Raw genomic sequence first — 15,353 nt, 5'->3', positions numbered from 1 at the left:
AACAGTTAGATAAATATGTGATCAAGTTCCTCTTCTTCTTATGAACCCAATAACACTTGAGATTAATTTCCTAAAGGTGAGAAAATTGTCCAATTCTGTAAGACAAATGATAACTCCCTAGAAAATGCCTCAAAAATCAGCAGATATTAATAATAATCCTGCCATAATTTTTTTTTGAGACAGAGTCTTGCTCTGTTGCCCAGGCTGGAGTGCAGTGGTGCAATCTCGGCTCACTGCAACCTCCGCCTCCCGGGTTCAAGCGGTTCTCCTGCCTCAGCCTCCTGAGTAGCTGGGACTATAGGTGCACACCACCACAACAGGCTAATTTTTGTATTTTTAGTAGAAACAGGGTTTCACCATGTTGGCCAGGATGGTCTCAATCTCCTGACTTCGTGATCCACCCGCCTTGGCCTCCCAAAGTGGTGGGATTACAGGCGTGAGCCACCACAACTGGCCAATATCTTAATGGATGTTAAATACAGAGAAAGAGAAGCAAACCCCTGTTCTTCAAACCCCAAATGCATCCCTAGCCCATCACCACCCAGTCTGCACAGACACACTCACTGGATGAAGGATGGTACCCAGAATGTTCTGGTTGTGGCAGCTCTCCAGAATGATCTGAACATCTCTCTGAAGCAGTCGCGACTCGGTGAAAAATTTGGCTTCTGCAGCAAAAGGCTCTGGAGTTTCACTGCCATCTGCTTCCCGTCGAAAAGTTGGGCACTAAAGCAAAGGCAAGGTAGGTGAGTAATGCAGCCTAAATGTGAGTGCTAGGCACTCTCACCCCACACTAAGCCTTCCAAAAAACACACATGCCACGAAGCTAAACTCAGGAAGGTCTTAAATCAGTCCTTCTAATTTAAAACACACTGGTAAAAAGGGACTGGAAATATCATCATCTCAGACTTCTTGGCAAAGGTAGACAATAAAACTCACATTATCGTGAGGACAATAATTTTAATTACAGTAAAAAGTGGCCCCTTACCAAAAAAAGACTTGCCAGCGCTCAGCTTTTAATCTCTGATTTTTTAAAAACCAAAATGAATGTTTTACATTAATGCTTAATGCAAGCCATATTCAGCAAACTTCATAGCCTCTCATTGTTCCATTTCTCTAGGTTTACATACTTAACAACCCTAAGCACAGCCCATTCTAGACCCAGAATACTTTAAAAAATAAATAAATAAAGTTATTTGATCCAATTAGAACTGTCGCACTACAAAGTTTAAACTAAAACAAGTATAAAGTCAATGTTAATGGCCCACATTAGGAAGAAACAGCAGATCCGAAGTCCCCAAGTAGAAGAATCCATCACTGAACATCCACACACTCTAAACCCACCACGTAGCCAAGAGTATGGTCTGACCTTGATGCCTGACAGCATGACTGTAACCAGGTAGTAATCTGGGAGGAGCAGGGCCCTGACCACACTGCCGTCCCGCACATGCTCGATGATAGCTGTGTGACAGAATAAACAGCTTAAGTCCTTAGCAAACATCCTAACAAGGATAAACACTGCCCAATCAAACTGCACTTAACACAGTTTCCTCTCCCCAAAAACCCTGAGAAAGCCTCCCTCTGAAAAGTAAGGATGCACTTGCAGATCATGAGAGTTTACATAACAGACTCTTGCATAAATGATTCCTGGAGAATGCAGATTAGACCTGCTTCTCTGTCTTCTGAACTGTCTGGGACCTCATGGCTCACACTGAAGGTTTGTTATCCATAAGCTAGGATTCTCACCTGAGTACCAGGTACCCAACAAAAAATAATTAGTAACTTAAGATTGGTAAAAATCTTATTTTACGGAGTCTGCAGTTAGCAAGGTCTCAAAACAGGGCCAAAAACTATATAGCATATAAATACACATACAGTCAGCCCTCTATATCCATAGGTTTCACATTCATGGAGTCAACCAACCACAGGTCAAAAATATTCAGAAAAAAGAAAAATTCCACAAAGTTCCAAAAAGCAAAACATGAATTTGCCACACACCAAGTATTACGTTGAGTCCACACAGATGAAGTGGTGTATAGGCACTATAATAGGTATTGTAAGTAATCTAGCGATGATTTAAAGTATATGAGAGGATGTGAGTGGGTTATAGGCAAATACTGCACCATTTTATATAAAGGACTCGAGCATCTTTGATTCTGGTATTCCCGGGAGGAAGAGTGGGATAGGGTCCTGGAACCAATCCCCAATGAAGCATGACCGTATCTGTTTAGATGTATACAGAATACATTTTGCTACCTTTAAGTTTCAGGGTTGGTATTTAAGTAGCCTTCTTTTAGAGAACAGAACACAATCAATGTGCAAAATACCAGCAATTTACTACCCTGCAACAGCACAGGACTAGCTTCTGCACAATGTATCTGATGTGACCTACATGAACTGAGTCCAGATTCCCTTCTGAAATACTAAGGTGCTGTTTTAACCTTAAGGATTTCCCATGGATACTAAATAAGTATAAAAAAGGCTTACTAGATTTTACAAACCTCAAGAAGCAAAGAGTGCAAACAGAAAGAAATCACCCTGAGTCGTATCTGTCTGTTCCCACCAGCCTCACCATTAACAGGCTTCTGGTGGTGTGAGTCCACAAAGTGCCTTGGGTTTTCAATGGTATACTTGAGATCCCGGATAGTATGTGAACCGTTCCCCTCACTCCACATCCCTTTCTTGGCTGCCTTTGCTTGTTCTTCACATTCTGAAAGCCGGTTCTGCTCAGGACTGGGACATAAAAAATAAACAAGAGTGGTTAGTGAGTTCACAAACAGAAATACGAGGCTCTCTGATACAGGTTTTCTTCAGCATCTTCACCCCTTGAAGACAACAAAGGTCTGTTTCAGATCTATGGCTTAAGACCCAAGCCTATAACCAGAAAATCACCATGATTACAATTTCTAGATTCCAAACTTGTCCTTTCAAACAAAAGGTTACATAGTAAGAGTATTTAATGAGACGATCTAAAGAACACACATCTCAGTACTGCCACCATCACTGATCAGAAGAGAACAAGTTAGTGGCTCAGAGTTGCTCCAGGTGGTAGAGCTTCATTTAACCATCCTGGATTCAGGAACTGGAATCCCAGGCACAGCTCAGTAGTGCAGAGAAGCCGACTAAGAACCACTCTTTCTCTCTCTCAGTTTACAGAACAAGGCTGAGGAATGTGGAATGAACACTGCTATCACAGATAATGTTACCCCCAAACTACTTACACATTCAATAAGGCAAGCTAGACAAAAGCAGCTTGAAAATGGAAGCCTCCTCCTTCATCAGGCAAGAAACCAAACTATGTACTAGAGCAGCCAAAATATCAGTAGACAAATCAAATCAAGTTTTTTAAAAAAGGCTAGAAATGGCTCCTCTTTCTCTGTTATATCTGAGCTAAAGGCAGCATGGAACTGCATGGCTTTTGCATAATCTCAGACACCCGGTGCCATCAACGGCTGTATGCATAAACTGAATCTCTTCTCATCTTCAGCAGGAGGGATTCCTAAGCAAGGATGACCTACCAATTTCTCAAGCCAGAAGTCTTCACCTCTCTTCCCTTCCCTACCCCAAAAGGCAACCACACCCTCAGGGATCCAAATTCACACTCAAAATTAGATGAAGAAATGTAGTGTAAGAGATTGAACCAAACACAAAACTGGGAAAAAGTGACTTGAAGTCAAAACAATTTTGGAGGAAAAAGGACTGGTACTCCAGGGGAGATTTATTTGTTGAGATGGTCCAGTCCTGCTGTGAGATTTTTTTATTATTCATTCCAATTGCAAACTGAATTCCCCAAAAATACTGAAACGGTAATCAAGCCAGTAATTGTCCTTAAGATACAAATTTGGCATACGTCCAAAAACACCACCAAAACAAGTATCTTAATTCAACAAATTCCCACTGGCACACCCCAATTATAGAGCCCAGCAAATGTCTCCTCGCAGTCAGAAAGGACCACACAAGTCTATGGTGAAAGACCTGGCCCCTATGTCTGTGAAGGTAGAAAGAATGCAAAAGGCGCATTTTTGCCTTTGCTCATCCTCATCATTGGTATACCTCATGCAAATGTTTCTCTAAAGCCTTTCCTACAGCTATGACAGTCATATAAGAGAGCAGGGACTTAATGATATAAAACAGCATTATTATAGCCTCCAAATTACAGATGTAGCACTTTTCAGAGACTAAAGTGTTAATGAAAGCCAGCTGCAATCCATCCTACTGACAGCCAACACTAGTGAACTTGAACATGATATACATACTATAAACCTGACATACACACAACCCCTTTCTAACAGGTTCACATTGCCATTGGCCAAACAAATACATTTTACCTATTAAGCAACTACAGATACATAAACAACACAGACTTGAAAGACTTGAAGAGATATAAATTTTTCCTGACTCTGAAAACAGAACAAGTGAGGCCTTGTCAGTTTCTCCAGATTCTAAACAACAGATTTTGCTTTGTATTCTATTTATTCACCCCCTTAATTTTGACTGTACTTATTCCTTGCACTGACTGTATATCTACTTGTTTACTGCCTGTCTCCCCATTAAAATGTCAGCAGAAGCTAAGTCTATTCACACTATATTCTCAGTGCGTAGAAAACTGCCTGGCCCATAGTAAGTGCTCAATAAATATTTGGGACTGGCTAGACTCTGGAACTGAATATCTACAGTCTAAGACTTGTTGACTCTTATGAATATGAAGAATAGAATTGCCTAGTCTCAAAGCCTGTGTTTAAAAGAGTCATATACCTCAAACACCATTAATGAATGCTGAGTGACTTCCTAGCTCAGAATAATCCATACCTGGGCAAGAATGTCCGCGAAGGTGTGAAAGCCCCTGCAGTTACCCATGTCTGGGGGCAAGAATGAAAAATGCAGCAAAGCCAATTTACCGCTGTCAGAGAAACAGCGGAGTAATGAATACTTACTTATTAGCTCTCATGCCTTCTCTCCGGGTGGCTAAGCCCTCTGCAACCAGTGATTCTGCAATGTTTTCCCCATTGGTATCTGAGGAGGAAAAGGGGGGATTTAAAAACAAGATTCAAACCTGCCTCCAACAGCAACAGAGCCCAAATGGGACCACTTTCACGCTTAGCTCCTCAAGGAGAATACTGCTGCCAGAGAAATGGACACAGCAGCAATGTAGCATTGGGTTTTTCAGAAAACCTCTTTTCCCATAATATCTAGTCTCTAGGACCCAAAGTTCTATCAATCTTCTTCTCAGGACTTTGTTTTTAATTTTCTAGTGTATCTTCCAGGCCAAACACAATCTCAGGAACCATGGGAGACGGACAAGAAAGCAAGACACACACAGCTGGCAGCTCAAGAGAGTATAAAGTGGTGACTGGAGGAATAGAAGCCTGGAGCTGAACACAAATCCAGCTGCTTAATAGCTTCGACAAGCTCTCCCAGCATCTTAATTTACTCATCTCTAAAGTGGGGAGAGCAAATGCCTTGATGGGTTCTTGTGAGAATTAAATAGTAATGTGTGTAAATCACCAAGCACAGTGCCAAGCGCATGGCAAGAATTAGAAACAGTTAGTCCCTTCACCGTGTACGATCAGAGAGATGGATTCATTTAGGGCTGGCTATCACACGTTATGCCAGAAAGTCCAATTCCTCTCAGGGATGTCCTATTCTCCGCTCCAAGAGGACACCAAGACAAGCTACACCATTTGACAAAGACTTTCTCTTGCTCTCAGAGAAATACTGAGAGAACACTGGCTAGATTTCTCATCTCTCACAAAGCAGCCATCAGACCTAGCAAGAAAAATAAAGTTAAACATAAAATCCAATCTGATTAGGTTCTACCCAGGCACTTGAAATATTAATTGTAGTTCGAGGCTATTGAAAAAGCTTTCAGGCTCAGTGTTTTCTCTTAAATCTCTGCTTGTTGGCCAAAACCATAAAGGAAGACATCTATGAGGGAATAATCACATAAAAATCTTTAATATGGCAGAGAACAAGCTCCAAGATAATCTGAAACACAGCAGTCTGATAGGTAATGTCAGCAAATAATAAAATTCTGTAAGATTTACATTCAGCACACTACACATCGACCTCTGCAAGCAGTAACAGGTACATACACCGCCCCACAAGCCCAACCTAATTGCCTCGCCATTATCATGCCCAAATTTCTGCAGGGGCAAATCTTAAGCCTCTTTTCCTACCAAGAAAAGTTGAACTGAGAAGTTTATACAAAGAAGGTTCAGGTTCCGAGGGTGAGTGTGGATCACCTGACCCTTTCTGTTGAGGTTACTGCTGAGGCCAGCCAAAGACACATTAGTAAATTTTGCATTGGTTCTTCCAAGCAACAGGAATCCCAAAGAGTGAAAAGTCAAAAGGAAGGACTCAACGATTAAGGGAAAATTGAGCAGTGAAGTGCCAGGAGATCTGGGGGTGGAAAGAACAAAGCCCAGGTACAAACAAGGTGAGTGACGATAAAATGGGCCGATCAACAGCACACCTGATAAGTCAGACATTTTCTTGGCACATAGCATGCTGAAATGGCCCACTTCTAAAAAGTGAGTTCTGAATGCGCCTGCAAAAAGGAGAAAAGTATCTTCCCCTGGGGTGAACCCTCAACGGAGGCAACGAAATGTGGCTGATAGGAAAGTGAAACAGGAATTTGTAGGCCAAGGATCTTACTCTTGCTCCTTACTTATCAAATTCTGAATTTGACCAAGTCACATCTGGAGACAGTATTCAGAGCAGGTGGGTGATTATATTGTCTTCAAAAGCCAGAAAACTAATCATCTCTTTAATAAGTTCTAGGTTAACCACAAAGTCTCAAATTTTACCATTCTCTCCCATCATAAAAAAAAGTGGGTAGCAATAAAATAAACACAAACGCTAATTATCTAAGCCACTGTTTTCTTTCATTATAATAGAATTGGCATTAAGAGTTAGTTAAAATACCTTAGTGAAAATATTAAACATTAAACTATTTCTTTATCTTTAAAATGGAAAGATTATAGGTAACTCCAACCATTCTTTAAGTACATATTTATTGATCACCTACTATGTGCCAGTTCTTATTCTAAACACTAATGTGTTAACATACTAAATTAAATTATATCCAGTTTGTAATGTGAGTCAGTTTAAAAAGTAAACTTTTAAAAAACAACTCTACAGATAATTTAAAATATCAGCTTCTCTTAAAATAAACAATTTGGCCATTTTGGTTGAAGACCAAGGGTATTAAAATGAACTCTTAGGGGTGCCCTACATATAGAAATATCTGTGCCCACAATTATCTGTGGTCCGGTAAGGTCTCTTGTGGGGTAACAGAAGACTGATCAGCTGTTATGGAACTGAAATTTTTTAGGTAATGAAATCCTTAACAATTGCATTTTGAAGATAGTACACTTCTTTTCCTCTTACATTCTTTCTAACCAGTAACCACTCAATAATTATCTTTAAGCGTTTTGTTTCTTACTATATTATAAGAATTACGGGTAAAAAGCAAACTTATTTCCCTTTTTGAAAAGAGGCCTTAGGTTTCTAGAATTTCTCATTCAAATAAAAAGCAGGTAGCCGTTTTCTGGGAGACTAAAAAGAGGTTATTTCTCTACTAGGTAGGAAATCGAACAAGATGCCTCGAAGGTCATTCTCAACTCATTTTTCTGAGACCTCTATCATTAAAAACAGAGTCTTAGCAGAATACTGTTAGCACTGTCATTCTACCCTGCTTGCTTATTGCTAGCACTGACTATCCAACTCAAATAGATTATCCAAATCAACTCCGTTACATGAGCTATCTGAAAGGTTTTTAATCAAAGAATCACAGGAAACTTAAAAAAAATTCTGCTCCACAAATAGTTCAATGAACATAACTTCATGTTCATCTGGCTGCTTTCTGGAGAACATCCTACCAATTCCTCTTTCAACATCCTATTTCTGTTCCAACTCCATTCCTCAATCTTATTCTCTTACTACCTAATCCAAAAAGCCCAGAACATCTAATATCCCATGAACCATCTGGCCCAGCTGTACAATATGCACACACACAAATATCCAGAGTGAGGTGCTTTACATATACTATTTTTTTGTTTTTTGACCAGGATCTCACTCAGTCACTCAGGCTAGAGTGCAGTGGCATGATCATGGCTCACCACAGACTTGACCTCCCAGACTCAGGTGATTCTCCCACCTCAGCCTCCCGAGTAGCTACGATTACAGGCGTGTGCCACCATGCCTGGCTAATTTTTCCATAGAAACAGGGTTTTACCATGTTGCCCCAGGCTGGTCTCGAACTCTTGTGCTTAAGAGATTCTCCTGCCTCACACTCCCAAAGTGCTGGGATTACAGGTGTGAGCCACGGTGCCTGGCCTATACTATCTCTTTCAACTCTCTCAATAACTTACAAATGAAGAAACTAGGGCTTACAGAGGTTAAGGGTTAAGTAAGGGTACATGGCAGGAGATCAGAATTCTAACCTACATCTATGCAACCCCGACATCTGTGCTCCTTCCATTCCATTACAAAACATGTAGGCTGCAAAAAACCACAGGCCCTCAACAAATCTTCCTTTCAAAAAGAGTTCCCAAGAGAAGAAAAGCCACAAGATAGATAAAAGAAATAGAAGATGCAAAAGGAAATCTATAGAAATTCAATTAGCATTCTGACCTAGAAGCACAGAGCCATTGAGTTCCATGAGTGAATGGCCTAAACATGAGGAAGAATGCAACTCCATACTACATGCACCTAAACCAAGCCAGGAAAGCAGGAAAAGGGGTACACAAGGAACAGGAACACCGGGGGCATGCCTCTGTACACATATATTCCATGTGCTCAGGGCCCAAAGCATTTGCATTTATGCCTTCAGCCAACTGTTCTAGAGCTTCCTCCACCAGAACCCACACTGGCCTTCCACCACAAGAAAACTGATCTTTAAAGGAACTTTAGACTTGACAGAAATGAGTCCTCTCCCTGCAGCTCACCTTTTCCAAGGTAGATCATGCCATACTCTCGCCCCTGGGGAGTCTTGTTTTCTATCGTGAAACAGACTTCCTTCCCAATCAGCTTCTTTCGAAGGAACTCTCGAGCTGGAAATGCCCAGGGCTGAAAGACAAAACAAATATGTCACATGAGAACTGCCTAGTTTCAGATGCCAATCAGCATTCAAGCAACTTCATTCCTTCAGTAAATGTCTGAGTACCTACCATGGTCCTGGCCCTGCGCTGGACCTTGAGAATATAAAAATGAAATGCACACAATGCAGATCGCACACAATGCAGATCGCACAGTTAGGGGGCTCATAAAAAAAGGAGGGTCCAGCAGTTGGTTTAACTAACACAGACACTAAAAACAGGCCTCAGAGTTTTCCAGACACTGGCAGCAGGACTTTTTCCCTATCACTGTCTGTTCAGAGTTATAGCTTACTTTGTGAATAACATTTGCCAATGCTTTTATAGCACATACCATGTGCCAGCCACTGCTCTAAATGCTGTATATATATCAACCCACTCCTTCAAATGGGAAGTCCAGGCTCCAGGAACCCACCTAGGCAGAGGGAAGTCATAAATAACAACTACCACCTCCATTTCTCCGCCTCTTTCCAGTTCCTAAAACAGTTTCACTGCCTATTAAACTAGCCTGAAACCAGTTAAAGCCATTGTTGGAGGAGGGACATGATTCTAGTGTTCTTATTTCAGAGTGAATGCCCTGCTCAAGACAGCCTTATTTAAGTCATCTCCACTCCCCTCTTTGAAGATCAGCAATAGTAAGAAGATATCCCCCAAAATGGCTCTTCTTCTACTTCTGCTCTAGTCTGAAGCCTTTACAGGTCCCAACATCCTTGGGAGGACACCAGTAACAGCCCCTGACAAAGGATCACCTTGATAATGGTGATTCTTTCCTCTCACCGTTCCATGCACAGACACGAGGACTGAGCTACACATCCACACAGTAGAAGCAGAGTCTCCATGTCATCTCAAGATAATACACAAAGGGGTGGTTTTGCCCCTCCCCATCCTATCACTCCTGGGATGGTTCAGACAAAGGGAGATTCTCCTCTGAAGCCATTGGCACAGTGGCCACTGGCACTTGAACTTATAGTCTGGACCTGGTTTAATGTCCCAAGTTCCCTTAGTACCAAAATGGGGAGGGATGGGGTAGGTGTTCAAGGAGCGTATGATTAGTAGGAGCTCACATGCTGAAAAAAATGTGAAGTATAAAAGGGAAAAGTGATATACAATATGCATACATTGTCTATTATAATCTCTTCAAACCACAGAACTCATGCTACACACAGTAAAGGCAAAAGAGTAAACCGATAGCCTGAAAGGAAGCCTCTGTTAACCTTTTTGGTCCATGCTAATTATTCCATGAAGTCACCCAACAAGCTTTTCTAGAAGAAAAATATCCATATGACTTCTAAGAAACCAGAAACCAATCAAAAGGTGGCAGGTCCACCAACCTGTTGCGCTGGTATTCATAAAAACAGTACTGTTACATAACATAAATCATGAGGTTCTAGAGAACTGATCCTCAGTAAGGGTTCTTGAAGATGCAAAAATGAACAGATACTTGCTCACATCATGCCCTCTCTTCAAAGCAGAGGCCAACCCAATTCACTCAATGACAATATCGAGTTCACTTTGATTTTATGTCTCATTTCTACCCCCCACCCCAATCTCCAAAAATAAAATCAGATACCAGTCACCAAAGAGTCTGATCATTGACAAATGATCCCAATTATCAACCACATCACAGAAACAGCACCGAACCAATGAACAAAGCGTCCCAAATTTTTATTACCTTAGGGATCAACTTACTCTAAAAACATACACAGCTACAGATAAGTTTAAGATGTAGTCCTGAGTATTAATATTTAAAATTCAGTAACATAGAGCTTTCCTAAATACTTGGAAAAGCTCTGAGAAGACCAGTGCTCCTAAAAGAGGCCAAGACTTTGGTGAAAACACTTTTACAAAGGGTCAGTTCACAGGAAAATAACTAGCCCCTGCAGGGAAACCTCCAATTTCTACCAACCAGGCAGAACTTTTCTAAAAAACTTTTAAGGCTCGCTGAAGAAACATCTTCCCCTTAGGACCTCATGTTTTCCAGCTGGTTAGTTACCGGTCAATAAGAGAAAACCACACTGGAGGTCTTGCAAAGGACATATGCCTAACCATGTAAGAAAAAATAACCTAGTTTCTGCAATCTTCCTTTCCTAAATAAGCCTTCTCAAGTGTGTTCCGTCCAGAGTTGGGCAAATTCAATAACTGGACAAGATATTAGTTAAGAAGAGAGGCAATCAAGAGACTCAAAGAGCTATAGAGGAAAGCAACTGACCACATCACTCCTCTGAGGGCAAGAGAGTGCTCTGGGACAGAACCCTTGTGGAAGTGAGGCCAGTGTTACCCATGTGTCCACACAAAGGACAGCCAGGCAGAGGACTATCTGATGGAGAAGCCTATCCTCACAGAAGCTTGCTCAAATAAGGAAATTTGCTCAAAGCATTTATTCAAATAAGGGCCAGAATGGTCTAACAGGAAGAATAACTGTGGTCTATTCAAATGATGCCCCAGAGTCCCATCTAAGAAGCAAGTGGCTTTTAAGTAGTTGAGACTCAAAATTACTCTTTCCTTTAGAATGCCCAACTGCAGGCAATCTGGCGGCCTGCTCAGCACTTCCAGACCCAAGCAAGGTTGTCATATCTACCACAATGAAACTGAGCTTTTAATTCTAATCTTCTCTTTGACCAGATAGACTCTTAAAACTACCAGGACAAGATGAAACCCCAGAATGTAAAACCTTAACTAGTTACTATGTAAATGGCCCAACATTCAATACTTTTTGTCCCTCTTTCTCTTCCAACCACCCCACCGTGCCATCTGGATATGTAACTGATAATCCTGCTCTGCTGTCTTTCCCCAGCTACCCCAGTCCTCAACAGCTCCAATGAATGCAGGATTGTGACATTCATTTCTTTTTTAAAATAATAGCAAAATATGGCCGGGCCTGTAATCCCAGCACTTTGGGAGGCTCACGGCTGTAATCCCAACACTTTGGGAGGCCAAGACTCTTGGCAGGTCACCTGAGGTCAGGTGTTCAAGACCAGCCTGGCCAACATGGTGAAACTCCATCTCTACTAAAAATACAAAAAAAAAAAAAAAATAGCCAGGCATGTTGGCGCACGCCTGCAATCCCAGCTACTTGGGAAGCTGAGACAGAAGAATTGCCTGAACCTGTGAGGTGGAGGTTGCAGTGAGCCGAGATTGCGCCACTGCACTCCAGCCCGGGCGACAAAGCGAGGCTCCATCTAAAAACAAACAAACAAAAATAGCAAAATATTTTTTTTTATTTTTTACTTTCTTTTATTTTGTTTTATTTAATTATTTATTTATTTTTGAGACGGAGTCTCGCTCTGTCGCCAGGCTGGAATGCAGTGGCATAATCTTGGTTCACTGCAACCTCCGCTTCCCGGGTTCAAGTGATTCTCCTGCCTCAGCCTCCCGAGTAGCCGGGACTACACGCACACGCCACCACGCCCGGTTAATTTTTTTTGTATTTTTAGTAGAGACAAGGTTTCACCATGTTGGCCAGGCTGGTCTCGAACTCCTGACCTCATGATCTGCCCGCCTCGGCCTCCCAAAGTGCTGGCATTACAGGCATAAGCCACTGCGCCCAGCCACTTTTATTATTTTTTAAAGATAGTATTTCTTAATTTTTTTTTTATTTCAATAGGTTTTGGGGAATGGGTGGTGTTTAGTTAAATGAATAAGTTCTTTAGTGGTTGTGACACTCATTTCTATATTTCTCATGAAAACATAAACAACTTTACCCGCAGCAGGAGCTCAATAATTCTGTGGGAAATAAATATATAATTCCCACAGTGCCCATCAATGCAGTATCTAAGCTGCCTGGAGTAGCTAGGCAACGCTGGGGATTAGCTTGGAACAGTGAAGAGATGGCTGGGGGCATACAGTGGGGCGGCTTTCATTGCCACAGGACTTAAGAGACAGCTGAGTTTCTTTGAAAGAAGATATCATGACGGAAGGCAAAGAATAATCATGTGAAGATATTTGGGACAGTGATACAAAGGGATGCAAATGAGCAATAAGGTCCTTGATTATTCCTGAATGTGAAAAAGATAAACATGCTCCAAAGAAATAGAAAGCCAGAGAGAAGGCGTAGTGCCACAATGCACAATCTTTCAACCCCTAAAACGGAGACGCTCAGGTTCTTTTCCTCATTATTCACTTAAATGTTTATTCACTGCTTACCTGTATTGTGTCAGGTACTGACTAGGCACAAAGACACAGAGATGAGAGAAAGGCTCTCTTCTTTGGAGCTTGCAATCCAGTAGAGAAAGATATATAAACGTGTAAACATGCAATGAAATGTTGTGAATGCTATGACAGCACCAAGATGGGATGATGAAAGGAAATGTCAGGTGTGATTTCTTAAGTGGCTGAATCTTAAAAGACAGCAGGTGCTCACCAGCCACAGAGGTGGCGAAGGAACTACTGATGGAGGGGGCTGCATGAGCTGAGGGCAGAAGGCAGGACCCCAGCCTGTAAGAAGATCTAAGTTCTTCAGCATGGTGGGGGCTTGGCATCCCAGAGGGGTTTCAGTAAGAGAAGTCTAAAAGTCATATCACAAATGCGCTTGTAACCCAGGCTAAGGCATTTAGATTTGTCACAGAGGTAATGAGGAATCACTAAACTGTCTTGGAATATGAGGAACCACTGAAGAGTCTGGGAAAAAATAAAATTATGTTTCAAAAAAATCTGAGAGCATATGGAGAAAGGATTAGAGGGAAGGAGAATGAGGGCAAAGAGACTATTATTTCAACATCTAAGCACTCTATCAGAGATGAACAAAGAATAGCAGTATTAATCAAATGTCAAGTATGGATAAGAGAGGTTTTAAGGAGGCAGAATCCCTAGGCCTTGTTAAAGGCCTGGATGTCAGCGTTGGGGTGGGGGGTGGGGAAGTCAAAATGAGAGCAGGGAAATCAGGTTTTTCAATCAATTGGCATTACTGGTAACTTGTGTCGATGCAGCTTTGAGGGTACAGTAGGAGGAAAACCAAATCACAGCAGGGTGAGGAGACATTGGATTATTAGGAAGGAGAAATGATGACTGTGGGCTAGGAAAAGATGAAATCTGCAGCTATCAAATATTTCATCTCACAGGGATCTTTGAAGAGTTACCAGGAGAAACAGTGAGACTGAGTTAGTCTGGGAGAGGCAAAAAGCACTAGACTGTATAAATATATGGAACTATACCAGAATGCTAGGATCAGATTACACAGTATCCTTTCCCCTAGGATAGTTCTGGTAAGATTTCACCGTCCTGTTAACATGGGATACAGTTATGATATTTTAGAACAAGTTCCAACTGGCCTTGTATTTCTCTGCCCAAGATTCTCATCCACAAAACAGGAAATTAAAATCCAACCTTTCTTTCTTAGAGGCTACACTACTTCTTCCTTCCGGGCAAATGAACTTGGTCAGCTCCAAGAAGGGTCAACACTCTTAATTTGGAAGCAATCAAGCTGTTACACAATAGGAAAAGAAACTATTCAAAATGTTGGTTCACCCACTTGTTAATGCCCAAAATGTGAAAAATGCTGAAAGATATTTAATCTTCAGTGGTTGATCTAACAGTACTAGGAGTATCTGTAGTAAGAGAAATTAGCAAGCAGTAGTAGTGATTACCACAACTAACATTTATTATTTTATAAGCATGCACTAAGCACTTCATGTTATCTTGTTTAATCTTCATTAAACGACACTGAGGTATATGCTAATATTCTCAATATTTGTGGTCCCTGATGGAGGACCAGTGAAAAAGAACTGATTTTAATCTACTTAAATTTATTTTAATCTATTTAGTCTGATTGCTGTTGGTAGTAGAATTATGGGAGTTTTTCTCTATCTCTATTATCTATACCATTGCTTCACTAACTTCTTAATTAAAATAAAATGTCCTTTATTATAATTTTAAAAACTAAATGCTTTACTTAAATATTAATAAAAGTTCCACATAAACTCTTGCTTTTTCTTCTTTACCTCCCTGGCAGGGAATAGCACACAAAAGCTGAGGTACCAACCTGCCCAACATCATCAAGTTGGGGCAAAGAACAAATAATTAGAATCCAGAAATTTTGCTTCTTTTTTTTTATTATTTTTTTTTAGACAGGGTCTTACACTGTCACCCAGGCTGCAGTGTAGTGGCACAATCATGATGCACTGCAGCCTTGAACTCCCAGGTTCAAGTGATCCTTCCACCTCCACCTCCCAAGTAGTTGAGACTACAGGCATGCACCACCATGTCCGGCTAATTTTTTCTTTTTTTTTTTTTTGAGATGGGATCTTGCTATGTTGTCAGTTGTCA

General features: G+C 41.1%; 1 protein-coding gene across 1 annotated transcript in view; it reads right to left on the bottom strand.

Annotated features, from left to right (window-relative positions):
- SND1 (staphylococcal nuclease and tudor domain containing 1) overlaps positions 1 to 15,353 on the bottom strand; it is a 437,174-nt gene that overhangs the window by 385,256 nt on the left and 36,565 nt on the right. Inside the window, exons 3-7 of the mRNA XM_004046157.5 lie at positions 8,946 to 9,066; positions 4,932 to 5,010; positions 2,570 to 2,730; positions 1,367 to 1,458; positions 565 to 723 (exon numbers count right to left, since the gene is read on the bottom strand). Of these exons, the coding sequence (XP_004046205.1) occupies positions 565 to 723; positions 1,367 to 1,458; positions 2,570 to 2,730; positions 4,932 to 5,010; positions 8,946 to 9,066 (612 nt within the window). The remainder of the gene's footprint in view (positions 1 to 564; positions 724 to 1,366; positions 1,459 to 2,569; positions 2,731 to 4,931; positions 5,011 to 8,945; positions 9,067 to 15,353) is intronic.

The sequence above is a fragment of the Gorilla gorilla genome, chromosome 6 (assembly GCF_029281585.2).
Source record: "Gorilla gorilla gorilla isolate KB3781 chromosome 6, NHGRI_mGorGor1-v2.1_pri, whole genome shotgun sequence".
Taxonomy (NCBI): domain Eukaryota; kingdom Metazoa; phylum Chordata; class Mammalia; order Primates; family Hominidae; genus Gorilla; species Gorilla gorilla.
The sequence above is the reverse complement of the archived record's forward strand: the minus strand, read 5'-3'. Positions and strand labels throughout refer to the sequence as shown.